Genomic DNA, 23,637 nt, shown 5'->3' with positions numbered 1-23,637 from the left:
AATTTAGATATCAATTATAAGAACATTTAGTAGTTACTTACACTCTCCTATCCACTTGTTAGGGTCCATCATCAGTCGCACCTTTGTGTCTTCCAGCTCCTCCAACAACACTTCATACTTTGCCCTCAGTTCCCTGACTTGCTGTTGCCTTCTCTCCACTATCTTCAGTTTACGATTGAAATACTGTAGACCCTATCAAGATGGAGATATTAATAACTACTGTTATTATGGGACAAGGAGGAAACCGGGGATCTGCATTTCTCTCTAGTGATTCAGGACCTCAACATACTGTACTTCTACGTGCACACTTGCAGGGGCTGTAGATCAAACCACTGAATTTTCTTCCTGAGCCACAGCCGCCCCAGTTTATTGTTATGTTACTGCAGTTATGGTTGTTACTGTGAAACGTCCTGTACTGCTTATGATTAAACCTGATCATGAAAAATCATCTCACCTTGTCAACATCCTGGAATGGTTGCTGGAGATAATGGGGGAAACAGAACAGGGTAGTATGTCAATCAAAACAGAATATCATACTAGTATAGCATATAGCAATATGTTGATTTACAAACATGCTTATGACAGAAGATGTGATTTACATTCGTGTGATTCCAGTAGCAATTTGCAAATGGTCAGGGGAAAGTCATTAATACTGTGGCTGGGAGATAGATCTAATCATATCCAAATACACTATATAACTGATTTAAATCCCAGTTGATTTGCACTGAACTTTTGGGAGCAGTTAACCCTCTAGAGGGGAGGACTCAGCCGTAATAACAGTCAGCTGGACATTGATGATTGTTAGTGATGAGGTGATCTGGATTTGACTTGGGTGCCCTCACTTTCATTAAAAATGTTCCATAACCAATCTATTAATAGATCGTCTTTTCCATTTTTTAACCCTTCATATCATCACCATCTTCATTAACGGTAACCTGAGTCATCACTCATGTTAATACAAATTAACCCCAGTCAGTAATTGCTTGTTGAACTCTTGACATGCCCGCGGATCATTGCCAAAATACCAAGCTCTGGGAATCTGAAAACAGACATTACCCCAGGGATCTACCACTGAGCTGACTGAAGGTCAGACGTCTGAGACATATTATTTCTGTCATGTTCTATAAAAAGAAAGTGGGAAGAAGTGAGCTAAGACATTCCCACAAGACAAGTCAATGTGGCACATCTTAAGCATTTATGGCACCAATGTCGCACATGCAAAATATTGCTGAGGCTTAACAAGTTGGATTCAAATGACTTTGACACAGACATTACATCATCTCAAACAGGTTCAGAAGCATGAAGCAAGGATAACTTTTTACTCACCTCTGTATTTTCCTCCTGACGCCGTCTCTGAAGCCGTTCCACATCATCAATCTCGTAGACTTTGATCTCAAAAGGCTCCTTCAGTGGTCCTGACATAGGAGGCAAGTCCACCCACTGGCCTGCAGTGCCCACCTTCTTCCCAAGGGAAGAGGTATCTGGCAGCGGTGCTGGAATAAGACGTCTTCTCTGGAAGCCTACAAATCATGCATATGGTCAGAAGCAAGTTTATCATACTGGTGATATACTATAACAGTAGTAGCTGCTGGGATCTAACAATAAATCTGCACAAGATATAAAACGATGCTAGGTTGATTTGTGGTGATTGTATATTTATGAGTTCCAAGATCTTTTTTGTAAAGTCTGAAAAAATTCTCGAGTTTGTTTAAATGCATGAAAATCTGTATTTATGCATGTACACAAAAACCAGAATCAGTTCACTGTTGCACGTATTTTTATGTTATTTGATCACAGTCCATGTTAGAAACATTCATTATTGTTTTCCCAGGTATGTTTGTATGAATATTGTAATGTGTGTTGCTGATTCACGAGGAGAGAACATGTAAGAAAAAGGCATTTTTGAATGAAATTAGAAAAAAATGAATGGGGATAGCATGATAAAGTCAAAACCACTACATGGCCAAGGCTTTGAGAGAGAGCAGAAATTTTGATATGTGATTTTACAGCCAATCTAATCTCCCAGCATTACCAGTATGCTTTATTAATAGTTTGTGATATGTACCTGAAATTGAGAACATGATAACCTAAATCATTTCCTCACCATTTGCTCTCTTTTTGGGATATTTGGAGTTCCTCATTCTGCCTAAAGATGACATGCCACTCTCACTCATGGAGTCATGGGTAGAGGAAGCGCTGCCCGTGGCTTCGCTGTCACGGATCATACTTTCATATCCGCTACTACCACCACTGTGGTAGAACAGAGCTGTGCGGCCCATAGCCGGAGGCAGCTCACCGCTCAACACACTGCTGTTGTCACTGCCATGGCCACTACTGTAGCGCTGAGGTCTTCTGGGTGCTGTAATTTTGCTGTATGGAGAAGGCAGCATCGCTATGGGGGCTTTATCATCACTCACGTTCACCCCGCTGTCATTCCCACTATCTGAATCTCCTGAACCCCTCGTGTGTTTGCCTGACATGTTGCCTGTCGCCAGTTCACTAACACGGCTGTTGGCAGCTCTCATGGCCTGCTTAGTTCCCATAATAGTTCCTCTCCCGGGCTTAGTGCTGACAGCAGCTGTAGTTCGAGGAGCTGATGTCCGTCCTGTTGGTGGAAGGTTGGCATTGGTGTTTCTGGTCACTGGAGCAGCCAAAGATTTGGTGGAGGAACTGAGGCCCTTTGAGTTGTTGGCTGACAGTGAACGAGCTTTACTACTGCTGACTGACCCCAATGCTCTGGGATTTCCAGACATTTTTACCTGTCCAGTTTTACTAAGGGTTCCTCCACTTGGGGATGATGAGCAGGTCGCTATAGGAGAGCTGGATGAATTTGGGATACCGAATCTTGGAATGGACTTGTTGGATTTGCCAGAGCTGCTCCCCAGGCTTGTCCCACTATTCTCCCTACTCAGTGCAGCTCTGGAGCCTGATAAGGACAGGCTTTCACACCTTTCCAGGGACATTAGGCTGCCAAAATGTTGCCCAACCTCTCCTCTAGGCCCTCTGGCTTTCAGGCTAGAGGTAACTTTGGCTGAGTTGAGACTGGAGGTTTTGTAGTTTGTAGAGTCTACTTTGTGATGTACGTCAAGCTCATCCTCTGATACAGCTGGTCTTGCTCCAGAGGCCCTTCCCGACTCCCCATATGCTGACTTTAAGGCACTTTGAGGCAGCAGGGTCTTATGGTCAAGGCTTGACTTCCTCACTGGAGGTGGGGGAGGTGAGGTGCAACCAGGTTTTGGGAGATTGCTCGTTTTCTGGGAGTTAGCCTTGTTGTTTTTCCCAAGTGAGGAGAACTTAAGGCTTGTGGGACATGCAACACTATCTTGACTTCCCTTGTAGTCTGTGGAGGAGTGGATAACGGGCACCGTTCCAAGGGTGGTGGCACCTCGTCTCAGCTGAGGCATTTTGCTGGGTGGATTTTTACTGACTGACTTCTCACAGCCATCCACAACCCTTTGGAATGAGGTAGACACCTGCCCCTTGGGTGCATGAGGCACACTGTTGCTGCTGCTGGATATTTTGCTGGAAGGGATGCCACTGGGGGGATTTCTGAGAAATTTGCTGGTGCTGCTAGAGTCAGAATACTGAGGTTCTGAGTGGTTGCGCTGCCAAGGATCCTCTTGCTTAGCGTCCTGTCTTGGTAGCTCTCTAATGCTGCTGCTGCTGCTACTGCTGCTACTGTGAGAGATGGATGAGGTAGGTTTAATCTTCCTAGGAAGACTGGAGTGAACCATAGAGGAGCCCGATTGAAGTTGAGAAGAGCTAAGGGAATGAGCTTTAGTTAGTTTAGATGTCAATCTCAGGGAGCCTTTGGCAGATTCTGGAGATGGGGGGCATTTTGTCAAAGATAATTTGCTTGAAGCTGTACTGTCACTGTCTTGTTCAGAAAAACTAAATCCACTATCATTTAAGGAGTTCTTGGCATCTCTAGGAGGTGACACACAGTACAGCATATCCATGGAATCAAAATATAATGTGGCCTCTTGTCTCATGTGTTTGACCTGTGGAAGAAAGACATCCTTAGAATGAGCTCCTTCACCCTCCAAAGCGCAGAGACTGACCTCACTGAGCCAAGAGCTGATAGAAGATCCCCTGCTATCTATCGACTCCATTGCTCCCTCCTGGAGGGGTGCAACTACAGCAATATTCACCTCTGATCCTCCCATGGTTGAAGTGTATGCATCAAATTCATCATTGATGCTGCTGATGATGCTGACAGGGCGAGAACCAGAAGCTAATGCCTGAAGGGAGCAATCACTGTTAAAACTGATGATGCTGGATGGTCGACCCTTTTCTACAATACTGCCAATAGACAGTTCCTCCACCACTGTGAATACCAACTCGTCCTCTCCGTTCAACTCCACGGGCTGCTGTAAGGTGACAGTGGCTTTAAGGATGTCCCGATCCAGACATCTTTCACTAATGGCAGAACGTACTTGGCACATCTCTAATGGAGGTCTGATCACAGGTGATATGTAAGGATCTCTCCTTTTCACTGCTTGGTGGCTCATTCCCACAGGGGGCATTCTAGTGCTAGATCTTTCTTCATTTTCTACATTTTCCTTGCTGGAATCTTTCTGTTGTGAAAGAGGTGGAGCTGGTTTGGGCAAAGATTTTTTGTTGACATATACCTTTTCTCTAACCACTGGCTCAGTGGTTAGAGAAATTCCACTTTGTGAAACCAAGGCTTTCTCACCATCAGCACTTGTTCTGCATACATTTTGAACAGTGTCTAAGAGTGATGCAGGTATGCATTGCATTTTGGCACTGTCAACTTTAGATTTAGTGCTGGGACTGCAGGAAGGTTGTGTGACCACAGATATAGGAGATTGTTTGGGTGAGATGCCATCTTGAGTGTAAGTAATGTTTGCCACAGTCTTTGGTGAAACAGAGCCCTGACTCTCTTTGCACTTGTCAGTCTTGGGACTAGCCTGGTTTCGCTTGCCCTCTCCAACAAAGTTAGTGGGCTCTTCACTGCCGTCTATACATTCCAGCCTCTCTTGCAGCTCAGCAAATGTGTTGCATTTAAAAAAATGGTCTCTGTCCAGAGGGCCTTCTTTAGCAGACTTCTTCTTGTTCAGGGAAGGAATGATTGGAACAAAGGCAGGTGGGCCTTCATTATCACTCAGCTCCCTGTCTGAGATTGCCGTTCCCCCTGGACCCACATAAATGACCGTGTCACAAGACTGTTCACTACTTGAGGAGTAGTCTGGGTCACTGAGTACTGAGGGAAGGTCTGGGTCCAGGGCTACTGTCCGGGGGTGGAAAGGCCTGAGGTGAGGCGGCCGCCGGATCCTCCCTTCCTCACAGGAACTCTCCCCTCCTGATGAGCTGGATGCATACTGTGAGGCAGAATTAAAGCAGAAGTTATCCTTTACAGTGAAAATGATCTCATTAAGTCATGATAGTAAAGATATTCTATGTTTTTACGGTATTAATGTAACATCCATTCACCAAGACCATTTTACTCTTTATAATTTACAGCTGATTTGTTCCTTAGTAATGTCGGTGAAATCAATCGCAAGGCAACTACTAATTCTAATGAAATTACCGGTCAATATTTATCTAAAGGTTAAAAGTGCACATCAATAGATTAATGTCATAAAACAAATACCAGCTAGCAGTATATTGACTGAACTATAATCATGCATGGGGCCAATGGTGAATAAATACAGTACATGCTGCCATTCAGCCTAATTAAGCATATATTTCCGTAATCCAAGGGACATTGTACATTTCCTTGGGCAGTGTTATTGATTACAGAATGATGTGCTGAGGAAAAGAAAAACCTAGCTCTGAGTTATTGCATTAGTATTTTTCATTTGTAAAAGTAGACATTAATTAAATTACACAACAGGGACAAAATTACATCAAGCCGCAAAATTTGAAGACTGTTGTGTTTACCACATATTTACTGAATGGTGTTAAATGGCGTTAGGGTTTAGGGTTAGAGTTTAGTTTAGAAACTCACCTTGGATTTCTTCTTCCTCATACGGTGGATGCGGGATGCCAACTGGATAGTGGTGAGTGACTCAGTGTAGTTGGCTGGCGAATCTGAGATGTGGGCGATCATAGTGGTTCTGCAGTTGATGTTGCCAAGGGACTCCCTCAATAACATTGTCAGTTTGCTGTCCCTACATGATACATTGACAATGTTGTTAGCAAACACAAAGGTAATATTTTGGAATGACAACAAAAGTAGGTGATAACATATGCCATTTTGATTTTTCTGAGCTGAAAAACATTCTCAAATGATGAGTCATTAGTATTTCATACCAGAGGAATAATATTAAACAATCTTGTGCAACAACAGAGAAATTTTATGAAGCTAAATTAAAAAGAAAGAAATAAAAAATCATATAGGAAATTTGCAAGACTGATGGCACATGCAGCGACTTGCCTGCAACAGTTAATTACAGACATAACCTATCAGCAGCCAAAACACAGTAACAGTGGCTGAAAAAAAAATCTTAGTTTTCTTACCTGTATGGTACATGTTTTGCTCCATTTGCTAAAGCCATGATGACGTTTCCCAGAGCATTTAAAGAAAGACATAAGCCTCCTCCTCCATCTCTGCTTTTACTCAGAATCTTTTCACAGCTCCCCAGGTCGATAAGGTGTAGTCTGCTCCGTCCACCTGACACTGTGCCAATGACAGAAGGCGAACCAGGTGAACACAGCACAAACACTCCCTCTGTGAAGTCAGTTCCTCACATAAAGGACTCTGATGTACCGAGTGAACAGGCGACTGTCAGAGCTGTCTGGTTTATTTATGATTAACATTTCCAAACTGAAGTGATTCAAATTCCAGCCTGACTGGCTAACTCCCATCAGATGGGTAACTCATGGTAACCGGGAGGCTCCATAAAAATGAATGACACAAATTAGCCGGGATTGGCTGTCACTATAAATACTGAGGGGCACATATTGCTACGTGAGTAACTGATGTAATTACAACAGCAGCAAGAGATTAATACATTTAATTACTGTTAGCAAAGTTTCAAATTATTGACATTTAATCACAGTATAACACATACTGTATACAGGTGTCATCTGTTGCAGGTACCAGCACATCCTCTACCATCACAAATAAGGGGTAGTCTGATGCTATGTTTATACTTAAAATCTAACTCACAACAAACCACACTATAAAACAGACAGGTCACCTTTCAATTCCTAGAATTAGGAGAGGAAATGCTTGGAGAAATTCTACAGTTGTATTTATGGGTAAAGGCACTGTAAAATTAACCATTAGTGGTCATTAAGTTGATTGAATAAGTAGAGAAGGGAGTTGGAACACTGCTACAGAGTGTAAATTTTGTAATCTAATGGTACTAACTTCCTCCCTTGCCGCTCTTCTCCATACGGTACTGGTAAATGTGCAATGTGAACAACATGTGGGAGTTCCGTCGGTCGTCCTCGTCTGCAATGGGTGTGTTGGTGCTGCGTGCGGCAATGGCTGCATCCAGCAACAAGGCCGCCTTTTCAGCTGTTGGTGCACGAAGCTCACTCTGATTCTGGAGCTGTGGGGGAGGAGGATATAGAGAACAAGTTTTGGGTAAGCTAAAGAGACCACATAGGTCTTGAGAAAAAGGACAGATGTGAAAATGATACCAGGGAAGAGAGGAAAGCAGGAGCGAAGAACCAGTTAATTGGACCCCGGCATGCATTTCTTGCCCATTAGATTGGGTCTCGGGGGCAATTAAAACAGCAGATATGCACACTAAGGGAGAGGGATTAGGGGAGGTAATGGTGGAACAGGAGTCAGGGGCACTTCACTCACTATAGCTGTCAGTGAAGTGATGGTGAGACAGAGAATGGAGAGGAAGGAAAAGGGAGAAGTCAAAGAAAAAGAAGGTGGGAGCCATGGAGGTTGAGAGGACGAGCACGGATCTTCACAGAATCAAATAGCTTTTGAAGTCAGCCTCCACACAGATCCCGAAAAATCTTCTGACAGCAACACCTGTGAATGCCTTCAACGTAGTGCCTCCCACCATCCCCCAATGCCATTCCTACTGCGTTCTTGAGGGCTAGCACTAACACATGGGTCATAGATGCTGATGGATGCTGACAGGGGAGTCAATACAAAGGTAAGAAGAAAGCCATCAATACCAGAGATGCCAGAAGTATAAACCAAGGATTTCAGAAGCGGCTACGATAGAGGAAGGCAGAGTAGCAAATCCTTGGAGATAAACACACATTCACACTCTCAAGAAAAAGTCAACTATCTTTGGGAGAAGAAGAAGTGAATCATAACAGAAAGAATCAATACTCAGACAGACTAATATTGTAAAACCCACAGAGAAAATGAAAGGATGAGAGTACAAAGACAGATTGGAAAGGTGGAAATCCTCTCACCTGTGTTCCACAGATGGGATCCTCCCTCAGGTGTATGCCCGGGGACTGGCCTTCTTGCAGACTGCCTGTTGACACCTCAGAGAGCAGGTCCTTCAGCTCTTCGTCTTTCCCAAAGATTTCCACAGCAGACACACGGACAGAGAATCGTGTGCCTGTCTTCTCCTTGCGCTCATTGATGAGCTTGAAGAGCCAGGAAATAGCACAGGGCACAATGCCAAGGCTCTGCGTGGTGCTGTCTTTGCCAATCATTGTGTATGTTTTTCCTGGTGATGCATGAAAGTGATAAAAAATATTGTCTCATATCTGCAAGGTAGCGACATTCGCCATATGTTTCAAATAGAAAGCCATCAAGTTGCCAGAGACGAGCAGGAAGCTAGTAAAGAAATAGACACTAACACATGATGGAAAAAATAATAATAGCTGATATAATGGAGGCTATGTAGGTAATGTCAGTGCAAGCCAAATAACATTAAAAAAATAAATAATCACAAGGCCCATTTCAGAAACAGTAATTCCAGGAATAATTACAGGTGATGGAAACAGCAGCGTATGAAGAGCAAGCCCTTTGGCCTAAGAGCTCTGACTTGGCCAATTACTTTTATTTTAATTATAGACTGAGCCCTACAGCCTGGATGCAGCACTCCACCCCCATATCACTACTTTTCCTTTCCTACAACCTCCCATTCCTTGACTCACCCCAGTGCACTGCTAAGCCATTTTTGGACTTCCAGTATAGATACCAAAGAGCGATGGGAGTTTGCGTTAGCAAACAAAGGATCTACATTAATCTCTTGCCAGTGAAGGAGCTTACCAAGCTTGACTTGACCGAAGCAGAAGATGCAGCCATCTGCACCATTCACCACAGACTGGATGACCTCCGCTACCGTCCCTGAACACACCTCCGCCTGTGAAAAACACAGAGGCAGCCTTACAGTCAATTTACAATTCAGGCACATCCATGTAAAAAACTGTAAAACAAGCATGCTGAGAACTATAAATCCAAAATGATGTTGCAAAAACTAAACACTTATTTGGCATTGCCTTCACTAAATCACATTAATGGTTTAAGTATTTTTCACCACTCAGGAGTATATGTGTTTGCGTGCTACGTGTGTCTCATTTTTGCAATCTGTTTCAGCATGGGTCCTCTGGGGCAAGGCGTCTGCAGCAGAGGGCCCTTCCCATACATCACACAGCAAACAAGGCCCCTAACAGCAGAACAGCTTGCTGTTACTGTTAGCCACCAGCAGCGCAGTCCCAGCGGCACAATCTACCAGCTTGGCTTCTGCTCTGCAGCAGCAACACTTAGCTAGCAGCTGACTTAGGAAAATACTTCTTCCAAGTAGGTGGCATGATAAATAATACAACAACCACAATGGAAATGTCATCCTACACCAACGATGACAATCTCCTCTTTCTTGTAGCTATTTAAAGTTTATTACACCATTAGGAAATGCGTAAAGCACTTAATCTCAGATTTTGCTACTTTACAGTGACATAGTTAGTTATTTCATTAAAAGACTAATGGTATTTATTCCAAGCTTTGCAAAACTTTGTAAAAAGCAAAACTGGTCTGTTACCAAGCTGTTACCATATTGTAAACATGTATGTGACCTTCGTCTTTAATCTCAGCGGTAATAGCCATCCTATGAAAGGAGAGGTTGCATATATCTGGAGTGGATTCAATTCATTCCCCAGAGGGCTTAAAAGGCCCAGCTGTTAGACCAACACTGGTAAGAATGCCTTATGACCAAGGACGGGCATTTTTTCTCTAAGCCCTTGACCACGCCTTGCCAGCAAAAAGACATCCCTTTGCCCTTGAGCAGCAGAATTCTTACGACACTTAAAACATATTACATATATATACATTTATACACACACACACATACACACAAAACACACACACACACAAATATGTATAGTGCATTCGTCTTGCTGTGCCTTACTTGCGAGGCGTCCTGGGTAAAAACAGCATCGAAGGCAAATATCTTTGGGACGGCCACAGTGGCAGATCTCCTGTGTCCTGAACTGGAGTGTGGGCTGGACGCGGGGTCATAAAGGGTCAGCTGCTTCTTCCTGCTGTCCACTTTCAAGAAGGACTGAGACTCTGAGGAGTCTGCCGCCTCCAGAGAAGGACAAATACGCATCATCACTTTCACCTGAATCACAGATTGAGACACGCGAACAAAAAGGATAAATATTAAATCATGGATTAGAACATGGGAGAGCTTTAAAAATGGGAATATGGACTCAGCCTGGTTCAGCAGAAATGAAGAAAGGACTACAGTCTTAGTGACATTACCTTGTCTCTAGCGTTACATTATATACAGTACTATTGAGTCAGATTCAAACTCAGGTCATCCTTCATTTTTGTGCATTAGTCCTTTCTCCATTTTGTTGGAGTTGGTGAACATTAAAGGTTGCGATGGAAACAAACCGGTAAACCCAACGGGAGAACACTTTTCCAAACAGCATCAGCGAAAGGCAGCAAGGTGCCTATTGAAAGTCAAAGCAGAAAATGGTGGAAATGGATGTGTGTAAAGCTCCATGCCGGTGGGGATTATCCCTCTGGCTGGGTTGGTTTTCTGGACCAGGAGCAGCTCAACAACGCAGGAGTGCAGGAGCGTATATCGCTTCCCATCTTACCCAAACCTCTCACTTACAGTTCTCCTTCCTTTTCCTTCAGGTGTCTGGAAAATGGTTGTTTTAAGCGGTCCAAAATCAACACTGCTGCAGTCTTGGATGTGACATTCACAAGACATGCTTCTCCATGCCTGTGTCTTATGCTAAATATGATGGCGGCTTATATCTAGAGCTGTTAATTTGACCCTCCACTGACAGGGCCTCTCATAACTGCTGTGGTCACAGGAGTGAAGACATTCTGACAGTTGTCAGATGTGACACCTCATAAAATATTATCAAAGACATTTGACCTTTCCCCGTGTGTAATTTAAATATTGCTGTGCTTGTGCATTTCAGGCTATATACACCATTATTTGCATTATTTTATATTGTCTTAGAACTCTTCTCAGATGACTGTGAGAATGAATCTGACCAAAAGAAGACATAAACAACTTGTAGGATATGTATAGATATCTTTGGGGTCCCTGTGTTTAGTGTTACGCCTAGTATTATAATCATCTGAATGGATTCCACATCCAACAGTATGTGTGATGGGAAACACAATCCTGAGCCATTTCATAGCTTCATGAAAAACCACATAAGATGCCTCTGAGGCATTGAAATAAAACCCTTATAATGTGGCAGACTCCCTTCCCTTTTTGTTTCACTCAGCCCGAGACTGTCCACCCTCTTCACGCTACACAAAAGAACCATTCTTAGCCCTAACTAGTGCATAAATATTGCTACAGATCCTGACTCCAGCCCTCTGAAACAATGTCACTGGAAATCCTTTTCTCTCAGTGAGTGAATTCATCTTGGATTCCACAGACCTAGTGCAAACTCTTAGTACTCCATAGGGGGCTCTTATTGTGACTGACATGTGCATATGTTGAGTAAATTGCATTCACAATGACATTTAAACTGGACTTCCACATATGACTGGTGAGTGTCGGTCAGACATACAGAGGCTACCAGTCGAGTCAGTGTCTCAGTTTTATTTATATTGGCATGGATAAGATACTGGAGGCTACAGAGGATTGGCTACATGTTTTCACACCTCACACTCTGTGCTAATGGCCCCTGTTTCTCTGTCCCTTGATCCCCCCATGAAATCCATTAGTGTGGGTTGGAATTCCTCCATCCACTCAACTGTCTATGCCTGAAAGAAATACGTCTAGGTCAAAAGTGGAAAAGTAGACGTGACCCATATTTGGCTGATGGAAACAAGGCATTCACACACTAGCTTTAACTTGAATTAATATAAAACAGATGCAACATTAAACTTGTGCAGGATGTAGTAAATGTTACAAGTACAGACAAACAAACAGAAAGAACATGACACGCTTAAAGTCAATACGAGATTTACAATCGCAAAATCTCAACTGCCTGGATACCTGGCAACAGAAAGAAACACTTCCTATCCAGGTGGGATCTTGTTGGGAGACTTCTTCTGGTTTATAAATACAGGACGCCAGCGCAGAAAAACAATACCCAATAAACCACAAAGGAAGAACAATGTGTTTATACAGCTTAGGATAATGACCGTACTATTACTGTTATGCCTGACTTTCATCACCGCTTCTCATACCTGAAGTAGACTTATACATCCTGCTCCGACCATGACAACAGATCTGTGAATTATAGCTTCTACAGTCTGTCTGTACGCAAACAGAGAACTACTGGGCTCACAAATTGAACAGATTCATGACATTCCAGGAGGCTTATCTGACTACATCTGCATGGACTGGTCTAGACGGCATGTTGCCTCTGTACCAGTGTGCCGCCGCCCTGCATTCCCCACTTCAAATAGGGTTTTGTGTAAGTCTTGTGTTATATTGTGGACTGGTATGTGGGGCCAGAGTTGTGGGGACTACCATGAATACAATCCGTATGTAACATACACATTATCTGCACAAGTATTTATTATTTTTGTGATATAGGTCTGTTCTCACTTTTCCCATCCCTGGGTTGTCTTTCACTTTGGACACAGCTCGGAGCAGGCATGGCGGAGCAGGAGGAGGCGAGACCTGCAGGATGCCACTGAAGTTGGTGGGGTAAATGGATGGCTCCTGCGGGTGTAGCAGTGAAGGCTGGTGCTTCTTCCGCTTGGAGGACAGATTCAGCTTCTGGGCTGCCCTGTAAAGAAAAAAAAATGCCTTGAAGTTGATCCAAACAAAAAAAAAAGCATCCCATAAAACGTGTAAGAGTAATTTTAGCCCAGGTAATGATTGCTTCTACCATGCTACCAAAGAGTTTACTGATTTAAAGTGTCTGGCTCGTATTTTAATGGTATCCTGCAAAACCTTTAGGAATCCCACTGTCACATACAATTCAATGTGCCCCTTTTAGTTCCCCAAAGTGAAAAAGTCAGCAGGCGTTCTAAACTGTGCCACTATTCCTTACCATTTGCTAAATTGCTTGTCTTTCAAATATCATTTCAGACTCTCCTACAAACAAACATACTGCTTCAGCCTTCCATTTCAGCTACCCTTTATTGTTGTAGCAGAAAGTGCAAATCTATAAGAAATAATGTTACTAGGCAAAGTTCTTTCACTGTCAGGGGTAAATATAGGTTGGGCTAATAGGAAGGTACAGAAAACAACTGCCCTTTGAGAAAAATTATCTATCTCTTTAATTTAAGCTGAGCAATTATGGCAGTTTGCCAACCATCCGGTAAAGCTGGAGTGTTATTTATACATTTTAATCATTTATTTTAAGCTAGCCAGCGGCAACAGATTTGAGGCAGGCAGGTAAATCTCTTGTCTACTTAACAGACTTCTACACAGACATATGCTTGTTTCAGTGGTTCTGCTGTGCTGCCATCTATCAGAACCGATCTCACTGAAACTTGGATTTTAACAGTCCATTAATTAAAATCCATAGCCATCCCAGCCACTTGTCTTGCGGTGCTTAGGGAACAGTTGGGTGCCTGCACTCCATTCTTCCTAAATTCCTGGAACTCAAATGACAGCCGCAATATCTCTGCATGGCCTGCAGGGAATCTGTCCAGACTTAGAGTGGTTCCAGGTATGGCATCAACCTAGATCATCTAACAACGTACCTCAGCTGGAAATTCAAGGTCAGAGAGGAAAGTAATACGCCACTGGGATTCAAATGTAGTACTATAAAAGTAAATGGCTTTCACTCAGAAGGAAAACAGGAGTGATACAGTGAAAGACAATGATACTGAGATTGAAAGATGAGAAGAATCCACAGAAGAAGGGGGATTTTAGTGGAAGTAAAAGAAATGCAGATGTAAAAAGAGAAAGAGGGAGGAAGCAAGACCAAAAAAGAAGCTCCATATGAAGAATGGAGCAGTTTCCTAATAGGCCAGCCTGGGCTCATTAGTACTGCTCAGTCTCCCCCGGACAGGACTGAGTGGGCTACTGCCAAAAACACAACCACCACCGACCCCTCCCATCCCTTCTTTGCCTCCTGAAGTGACAACCACCCTCTTCTTCACCTCAACACTCCCCTCTCCACTGTATGCCCCCTGCAGCGACAGCCCAAGAGCACAATCAAGGAACACGCTGCTTGCTGATGGAATAATTATTGCATCCAAGTGGGCTACAGGAAAAGGATCTCCCTGGGGAGCTGCCTGTGTGTGATAGCATGCAGGACGGATCGCATGACTGAAAAAATGAGATGGAAAAGATGAATGCAAGCTAAAAAGAAATAAATGGGGAAACTACACCACCGTACACGTGGCTGTGTGCCACTGAGTGTGTATAAGAGGTAACCACAGAGCTTTCATTCAAGATGAATGTACCCCCCCGTCTTTCTCCCCCTGCCTGTCTCTCACTCCCTCTTTCACACTTCATTCTGTCTCTCTCCTACATCACTAAAAGCTAAATCAAGCATCAGGAGTCATAAAAGAAAAAAGGCCATACGCTGTTTCACAATTATTTTCACTTGTAGCCTTGAGGTTTAATTCATGCCACACAATGATGATCAGTGGGCATGCGCTGGGAAAAAGGGATATTAGTCTTTGTTTTTCAACACAGCCACATGTACACAAGGAAATAAATTACCTTTTACTTTCTCTTTGAACCTCTCCCTCCCTCCTCGCTTCCTCTCTCTGCCCTACCCAACTACATGTCAATGGGAAATAGATGGTGGGGGACGTGGATTTCTTTGCCAACAACAGCTTGTCCACCTGTTCGCTGCTTTAATATCATTGCAAACAAAGCTGTTTCTCTGTATAACATCGTCTGAATACTCAAAAATATAACTGTGCCTCAGAAGAAAAATGGTCATTGACTTTACATGTTATATTCACATACTGTATATGCAATACATACTAAAGCAAAGCTTTGTTTCATCATGCACCTGTGAGAAAACGCTGCCACGATGTACTTACAGCTCTTTCCAATCCATTATCTAGTTTGTGCTTATAGTCAAAAAACAGCCAACTGATGGAGTTCCACTTTGCCGTCCATTTCTGTGTTGTCACTGTTCTCCATTACTTGCGCATTTGATACGGTGGCACCGTCACCAGGAATAGAACGAAGCGGGGATGCTCACTAGTTGAGGCACAGGGGTCCTCTTGGCTCCGACTGCAATCATTGAGGTTCCACTCGATTTCACAGAGGTTTGTAAGATGCCGTGAGGCAAAGGCAGAACCAGAAGGGGGAGGTGTGGGCATTATAGTAACTACACAGAACAAAACCAGGTGGGGCAGGGTGGAGGTGGGCAGAAAGCACCCTGCTGTAAAAGCAGTGGGTTCACAGTGATCAGGCAGTCCAGGAAGCTTCTCTGGAGGAGGAAAGATGAGGAAAAGCACCCCCCCTGTTCATACACCACTGAAGCACCTCAAACACTTTCCACACCTCTTTGCCAGACAAAAGTTCAGCCTTAGTTCAGAGATGAAGGAGAAAAGCAACAGTTTGCTCAGAAGTTCAGTTTTCCATTCTTTCTTTCACATCTAATTCTGACTTCATCCCACCGGCTGCATGTTTGTCTCTCGTTTAGTTAATCCACAGTGGTGTGTCCGCTGCGAGCAACTGCAGGTCCTGACGCCCCGGTCCTTCCTAGAATCTCTGCTGCTTGCGGGCAGAGAGCGAAGGAAAAAAAAATCAACATGCCTGGCTGGACTGGAAGATTTCCTCAGGTGGGTGAAAATGAGGAGATTTCCTGCTCCTGTTCCACCTCTCGGTCCTTCTCCTGCTATCGGAGAAATGCTGGCAGCTGTCCTGCTGTCTCTCTCTCTCTCTCTCTTTCCTTGCCTTTCTCCCTCCCACACGCACAGGCTCACTCTCTCTCTCTCTCACACACACACACACACACACCCTCCTCTCTCCCTGCCACTCTCCTCTTCCTCTCTCTTTCTTCCTCAGCCCAGCCCCTTTTTCCTCCGACTGCCAGACGAGGTGTCAGCGTTCGATTGCTGGCTGCTTGCGGCACAATTTGCGAGTCGTCTCTCTCTCGCTCCCTCTCCTAATTCACACACACGCACACGCACACACACACACACACACACACACACACACACACACACACACACACACACACACACACATCTGTCTCTCATATAAACCCCAGTGTGTGGACACACACACACTAATATGCACCCCACCACACGTCACATGAATACTTAATGCTCACAGGAGCCTTCTCTTCTTTTAGGGTCCCACACTTCAAACAGATTTGGTTAGTATGCCTACAGTGCATGTACGCTTGAGTGTGAGTGTGTGTTTGCGAGGGTAGAAAGTGCGTGCTTGCACATTTGTATTTTTCCGCCTTTGTTTGAAGGATGCAATTAGCCCGTTGAATGAAAGTCTTATTAATCATAAGGAGTGACACAAAGATAAGGAAGGATACACTTAAGAGGCGAAAGATGGATTGCCTGAATGAGCGATGCTCTGACTCAATCTGAAAGCTGAGAGATTTCTTTAAAAAAAAAAAAAAGCGTGCAAAAAAGGGAGGGAAAAAGAGAGGACAGACAATGAACAGATGACATTCTGAAAAGGCAGATTTATGCTGGCCAATGAGAGAGAGTGAAGTCAGTCAATGGTCAAGGGTAAAAAGGGAATGAAAGCATGCGAGTGGGCGAGCGCAGGGGTGAGAGTACCCTATTCCCTGTGCTGCCAATTTACCAGCAAGCCCTTTCCGCCCCCAACCAGCCAGTCTCGTTTGAAAGGCTTCAGCTTCGGCTGCAGAGTGCCTACTACAACACATCAGCAGACAGAGTGGGTATACGACTGGCCAGATGAAAGCGCAAACACACACCAGGCTCTCCCTGCCTCTCTTCCTCTGACACACTGCCCCTTTTATGAACTCTGCTGGATGCAGAAAAAGAGAAAAATAACACCCACCGCTGCCAACCTATTTGGAAAGTAGAGTATAGTAATGAATTGGTTGGACGTATCACACAACCTTTAACTTCCTCCTTGCCAAAGCAAGTTTATCTCTTTTTTTTTTAGGAGAGATTCCAAATTAAAATGCCTGAGGCGGGCTTATTTATTATCCAAAAGGCAAGAAGCATCTCCTGAAGCCTCAAACAACAAGCAAAGAGAATCTGTTTCATTCATGACAACACTTGATGTGTATGAGATAATACTAATGTGGGCATTGGTCAGCCTGACAGTGCAACTAGTTATTATTCTCATTCTCAATGCTCAGTCGGGTTTGAAAATGACAAAATAATATGGAGTGGCCACAGTTGGAGCTCTCTCGATAGCTTTCCAGCTCCATCACTGTCTCTTTATGTGCAGACCAAAGGGACAGATAATGACTGCAATATATATATATGAATGAGCCAAAGCAAGACAAATGTAAAATCAAAGATCATTTGTAATGAAAGGTCTCCTGGTGCCTTTGTTTCAGAAAGGACATCTAGATATCGTCCTCACCTACAGAGGGAGTGACATTGAGGGAAGAGGAGAACAGAGAGAAAAGGGAAGCTACGTTTGTTCACTGCTGTCACAGCGTCACTTTGGTCTGTTGTCAATACCCACTCCAGTTTGCTTTTCAATCTTTGTTCATTTACGAAGAAAAATTCCTCTGCCAAGGAGAACCATCCCCTGGCGTAGCCATTACCTTGTTTGTGCAAATGCGTCTCTGTTCTCCCAGCCAGCTATACAGCTCTTTAGGTAGCCCTGTTCTAATTTTCATGTTGGTCACATTCTCTATTCCTTTGCTCTGATTCTCTTTTCTTCTCCCTTCGCGGACAAGATAAAGCTGCTCCGGCCATTCATGCTGGGATCAGATCGACGTGACTGATATCAGACAGTAAGTCTGCCTCCCAGTGTTGATAATTAGCCGACCAGCACAGCTCTTCGTGAATGGAGATGGGAATACTGGGATTTAGCCTCAGCACCAGTGCAATAATGACAACAAAATTAATCCTGGATTTAGTGAAAGGTCTGTGTGAGATTTTTAAAGTGGAGATACGTGCATGGAACCATTTCTGTGTGTCCACAGTCGACTGTACAAAAATTCAGCAGATGGTCATGATTGATTAGGCTCGAATGTGTGAGGTGCCATGCTTTTCAGTCATACGGTAATCAATGGGAAACTCCCTCTGAGCTAAAATCAGTACACACCGTCTTATTGATGAGTAGCCTTTGACATAATCCAAAAACTTGTGCCCCAAAGGTCTTGGGGGGGGGGGGGTCATAAATCTACAGACTGAAATTAATTGTTAGAAAAATACAGACTTCTGTCAGTTGAAGCACCGGACTGATCGAGCTCTACAGATCAGGGAGACATTTGGATTTGGGTTGGATTAAAAAATCAGTTGTGATCTCAGATCAATCTCATCTGAGCCCAAAAACTGCTTGAGGTGATTAAGTGACATCAGGCTGTGAGCATATAAAAATTCATATGGTGCACATGCTTGAGAACATGATGTCATCCTCTGCCCACGAGTCCTGGCAGCAGGAAAGGCCCACCCAGACAAGATTTACAAGCGAGGTCAGGATGCTGATCATTAAGAATGAGACAAATGCTTCCACACCATAAAATGCTTTTCCTCAGAGTCAACCACTGCTGCTCCATCTAAATGGGTCAAAGACTGTTTGTTGTGTCAGGATGTCCCAGATGTATGGCCTTTCAGGTAAAAATATATGCATTACCCCTACACTTAGAGATGACGGGACTGACAGTGCAGGGTCTTAAAATAACCAAGAATTATGCAGATTCTTGTTTCCTGTGATACGCCGTCAGACACATAAGGACAATACGAAAGACGTGAATGTATGACGGAGCTCATCCAAGCCTCCTGTGTGGTACTGAGCTTGAGTGTGGTAATAAGCCTGTCTCCTTTCTATAGTTCCCCACAATCAAGGGACCTCTGCCATAAACATTAATTTGGTTTTTCTCACTTCCTCTCCTTTATACTAAATTACTCAAAACAACTGACGCCCGGAGCAACAACATCCTGAATACAATGATTAAGCTATGATTGTGGTTTAACAAATGTTATTTGTCACAAAAAATGTGCAATTTTATTTGACAGAAGCTGCTAAAAATACTCCCATTTAGAGATGAAGGAACAGACATGAGTGCAATATTATTCAGATTCAGACTGGCATCAACCAAAAACCCATGTTGTTCCAATCATTTTGAAAAATGTTTTTGCTCTCTCCTTTAGAAACCTAAAATACAATAAAATAAAAGATGGAACTAAAGCGGTTATTTGATTGTCAGGTGAATCTTATCAGTACAAAACAGTGAAACTTCTAACTACTGCCTGCCGGATTTTGCTCCTACACGGTTGTTTTAATTATAATCTGGAGGTCACGCTTCTCTCCTGTGTCGGTTTACACAACAGTAGGGTGCAAGAAGTGTCCAAACACCTTCAGGCTCGGATTTATACACTATCTATAAACCCGGAGAGAAGCAGATCCAAACTAAACCAGGCAGCAATGATGTGATGTCCAGCGAGCTCAGCCTGCACGTTCCAAATATGAGCAAGGCCTTTAATAAAATATCTCTGTTCCAATGAGGTGTTCAACAAATCTTTTGTACCTCCACAGTGGTTGACCTTGGATACCAAAAGGGGCATCATTTGTGTGCTGACTGCTGACAGCCCAAGGCTGCACACACATCTTCACTGCACCAATCCCTAGCCAATTAAGTAAGGCCAAACACATTCATGTAACATCCGTGAATACAATACGCTGTCATAGAAAAGAGAATCTAACAAAAACTGATGTCTCCTAATGCAGCTGACTTCTCACATTCAAGTCACAGCCTAGATTCCATTTTTTTTTTCCGGGTCTGTCATGGTCTCCTCACTTTCTTTTGAAATGGCTGTGGACTGAGGCGGAAAACGAGGGATAAGTGTATCCGCTGGGAACAGATGGAATAAGGGGATCATTTCAAGCGCAAAGAAGATTTGGAAGTGAAGAATAGGTAAGAAACCAATGTGAGAGGTAAGTATGCTGACAAAAATAATGACAACTGAGAGATGGGATGGGAGAGAATCTCAGAATACAGTGGGTATTAAGAATAACGAGGAGACACACAAATGAAGGAGCAATGAGAGCAGGAGCTGCAGGCTACACCGCCAAGTCCTCCCTTCGATCAGGGGGCCTGGCTCCGTGCCAGCGAGATGCTGTCCATGAGGAGGCAAATCATTTTCTGTCTAAGAAAGAAACAGGAAAGAAAAATTATAGTTGGAGCGATGCCACTGCCAGCTTGAAATTGCTTTATTCCCAAAGATGGGAATCCCCAGTCAGCCAAGACTAAATGGAACAGTTGGCACCAAAAAGTGAAAAAACTCATCAATATTCAAGAAAGCCTGGTTTGTTACTAGAGTGTTGAAGGCAACAGTGGATTTAAGTTGGTTTTTTTAAAATTAATTTTACTCAACCGTTCAATTGAAATACCAAAAAGAAATATGTTAAGCAAGTTAATTAATTGTACATTTGATTTATCAGATCAAGAAGAAAAAGCCTGCAACAAGAGACACCCGATTCGCAAAACTATCGAGCGAAGAAGACACTGTGAGTCAATGCAAGGGTTAAACTGGTAGTCATGAAGGATAATGTGCTGGAGCACCACAGGGGTGTGTGACAAACCGTCACTAATGTGAAACTGACGTGTAATGTTTTTGCGTTTAATGCTCAGCACATAATTATTCGCATCTCCAAACGCAACACACCATCATCCCAGTCACAAAACACCAATTACATATGCCCCAACATCAAAAGGCTATTTTTTAAGATACGGGAATAAAAGGAACTTAAAATACAATTTCATAGTAAAATAGGGTATAATTCTATTAACAGTTGATTTAATTGTTCTCTCTACTATTCAGGATTACATCCTTCCAATATGGCCTTGACTTGCTTCAACTAAGGCCATGAAGAGGTGAAAAAAGCAAAGGTTGTTCACTCAGGAAGAGCCTTTTGTCGATCAATGAGATAAAGGAGACAATTTAAGGCCCCTAAAGGAATTTATTGGAAAGTCCAACAATGAGAGTCAAAATGTCCTTAAAGAAAAATCTTTAGTGATTGACCTTCGTTTGTTTGCTAGAGCACTTTAGGATCTGTAGCTTTGGAAGTGCAGAAAATGTTCAGCTATGACATCAAAGTTCGTTTCAGGAAGATAAGTAAAAAAGTTGGAAATAAATTCACTTTTCAGCTGATCGGTGACAGATGATAATGAAGACGTGCTCTTCCCCCCGCTGTACAAACTCCAGCATCCATATTCTTGACAGCGCTGACAAAGATTAACAGGCGCTTTCATCTCACCCAGTGCATTTTCACTCCGCTCTGCGGTACTCCAGGTACACTCTGAGAGCACTGCAGAGAATCTGGCATAACTTCACATTCTGAAGACACATGTTGAACTTGGATTCACTCACAATCCCACCCACGTATTGCCTTTAAAACCTCAGACAAGCTATTCTGCTCTGGGCCTGCACAGAAGACGTCTTGGCACTCACTCACATGAAGTTATCACATACTGAGTGACATTTCCTGTCTGGAAACAAACAGCAGCACACAAAGAAAGTGATACTTATGATGAACTACTAAAATGCGCTGATTATTATTAATGTTGAATGCCTCCCTGATCAAAGATAATGCCCTTTTTAGATGAATACATGCCACCTATCTCAAGTGACAGCAACTTAAGAACATGATGAGTGCGAGAAAGACAGAGTGGGACATGTTGGTATACTTCTTCTCCACTTTTCTGCTTCATTAATCACTTTCTTGAAGAGAGAGAGACCTAGCAATTATTTATTTGTGCATTCCCACGCAGAATCTATCACAACAAACACTTTTGAGTGATTAATTCGTGGGCTGTTCAGAGAGAGAGACCAGACACACAGGGGACTTTGAAGTGTTTCTTAAGCTTTCATCTGTATTCAAGTCAACAAGCAACCCAACAAACACAGGCGGGGAGTCCTAGTTGGGGGAAATGAGCGATACTATCAGGGAGATGGCCAAGTAGCAGATCTGGAAGTAGAGGATAAAATTACATATTTATAGATGAAAGAAAGAAATGATCTCCTCAATCAGGCAGATCGATAAAAACATCACAGCTGTATATGGAAAAGGCGATACAAACCTGAGTGCAATGTGTCCCTGAGATCAGACCATTAAGACGTTAGTGACTACAAACACATTATTCCAAGTAAAGCAGTTTATCCTGTAACACACACTCATAAAGTCAACCACAGAAACACACACAGGAACACTCACTGGGCTACACAGTGTGTGGGGATAATGGGATTTTTAGTGCACTGCATCTGGCTCTCACATGTTGGGTCGTGAACCGATTACAGACAATAATCCTCTCCATTCAAGACGATGTGTTTGCAAAAAGCAGCGATAGAAGCATGTAGCAGATAAATCTGCTGAGCTGCTTTTAATTTGATGCAGCGAGTCATGCTTAAATGGATGCTTAAACTGAATGTTTGCTAACTCTCAAAGAACTAAGTACACAGTAATGCACATAAAGTATGACATGTATTAAACGGCGCAAGCACTATTATGTTTCCCCTGTGATTGATTAATGCACCAATCTGCTTTGAAACCGATGCAAAGGTTAGTATTGTATATTTAATGATGATAAACTCATTCAACAACATACAGTATGTTTCGTTAGTCCCATAATTCCTCGGTTTTAATCCTCCAACAGCTGTCACTTAACTGTCTGAACAATTTCAAATGCCCAGCAGCAAAGACATGCATTGCAGGAGATAAAGAAAGCAGCCAGATGATGATAAACCATTTCAGCATCTGATGTTGTGGGTGATAAAGAAAGCTCTAAACCACCTGTCCCAACAAGGACCATATCCTCCATCCTTAAAACTTTGGTTCTTCCCACTGGTGGAAAAAAAGGTAAAGAAGCAGAGTTTGGGGAAATCAACCAACTCCCACTGATTAAGAATCTATTAGTTATTCCTGTTAAACAGGAAGGCCTTGCTGACAAGCACCAAGGAGCAGAGACATCTGAGAAGCCCCACCAGGAGTTCGTTATTTCTTAGAATTGTAAAACATGAAGGCGGTAAATGGGAGCAGAGACATCAGATTCTAAAAACTGCAGCTCATACTTCTGTAATACTCTCACACTATGTCTCAACCAAAACGCCAAAGTGTTTAGATGACATCACTCAGCCCCCGCAGGCATGATGAATAACACAAAGGGAAGTGGTTAGAGAATTAAGGAAAGTCAAGAATGATAGCTCAACACTGATTC

General features: G+C 43.2%; 1 protein-coding gene across 7 annotated transcripts in view; it reads right to left on the bottom strand.

Moving 5' to 3' along the window:
• The window catches only part of kif26ab (kinesin family member 26Ab), a 68,154-nt gene that overhangs the window by 2,044 nt on the left and 42,473 nt on the right, over nucleotides 1-23,637 (bottom strand). For 5 of the 7 annotated variants that reach the window (XM_068338359.1, XM_068338361.1, XM_068338362.1 and 2 more), the window contains 11 exons: nucleotides 12,933-13,116; nucleotides 10,305-10,517; nucleotides 9,170-9,263; nucleotides 8,359-8,621; nucleotides 7,340-7,523; nucleotides 6,484-6,643; nucleotides 5,972-6,134; nucleotides 2,105-5,342; nucleotides 1,327-1,520; nucleotides 455-478; nucleotides 42-192 (listed from right to left, as the gene is read on the bottom strand). In XM_068338359.1, the coding sequence (XP_068194460.1) occupies nucleotides 42-192; nucleotides 455-478; nucleotides 1,327-1,520; nucleotides 2,105-5,342; nucleotides 5,972-6,134; nucleotides 6,484-6,643; nucleotides 7,340-7,523; nucleotides 8,359-8,621; nucleotides 9,170-9,263; nucleotides 10,305-10,517; nucleotides 12,933-13,116 (4,868 nt within the window). Of the gene's footprint in view, nucleotides 1-41; nucleotides 193-454; nucleotides 479-1,326; nucleotides 1,521-2,104; nucleotides 5,343-5,971; nucleotides 6,135-6,483; nucleotides 6,644-7,339; nucleotides 7,524-8,358; nucleotides 8,622-9,169; nucleotides 9,264-10,304; nucleotides 10,518-12,932; nucleotides 13,117-15,340; nucleotides 16,161-23,637 lie in introns of those variants that run through there. The other 2 variants (XM_068338363.1, XM_068338365.1) reach the window with 2 other exon arrangements.

Source organism: Antennarius striatus, chromosome 17 (assembly GCF_040054535.1).
Source record: "Antennarius striatus isolate MH-2024 chromosome 17, ASM4005453v1, whole genome shotgun sequence".
In the NCBI taxonomy this organism is placed as follows: Eukaryota; Metazoa; Chordata; class Actinopteri; order Lophiiformes; family Antennariidae; genus Antennarius; species Antennarius striatus.
The sequence above is the reverse complement of the archived record's forward strand: the minus strand, read 5'-3'. Positions and strand labels throughout refer to the sequence as shown.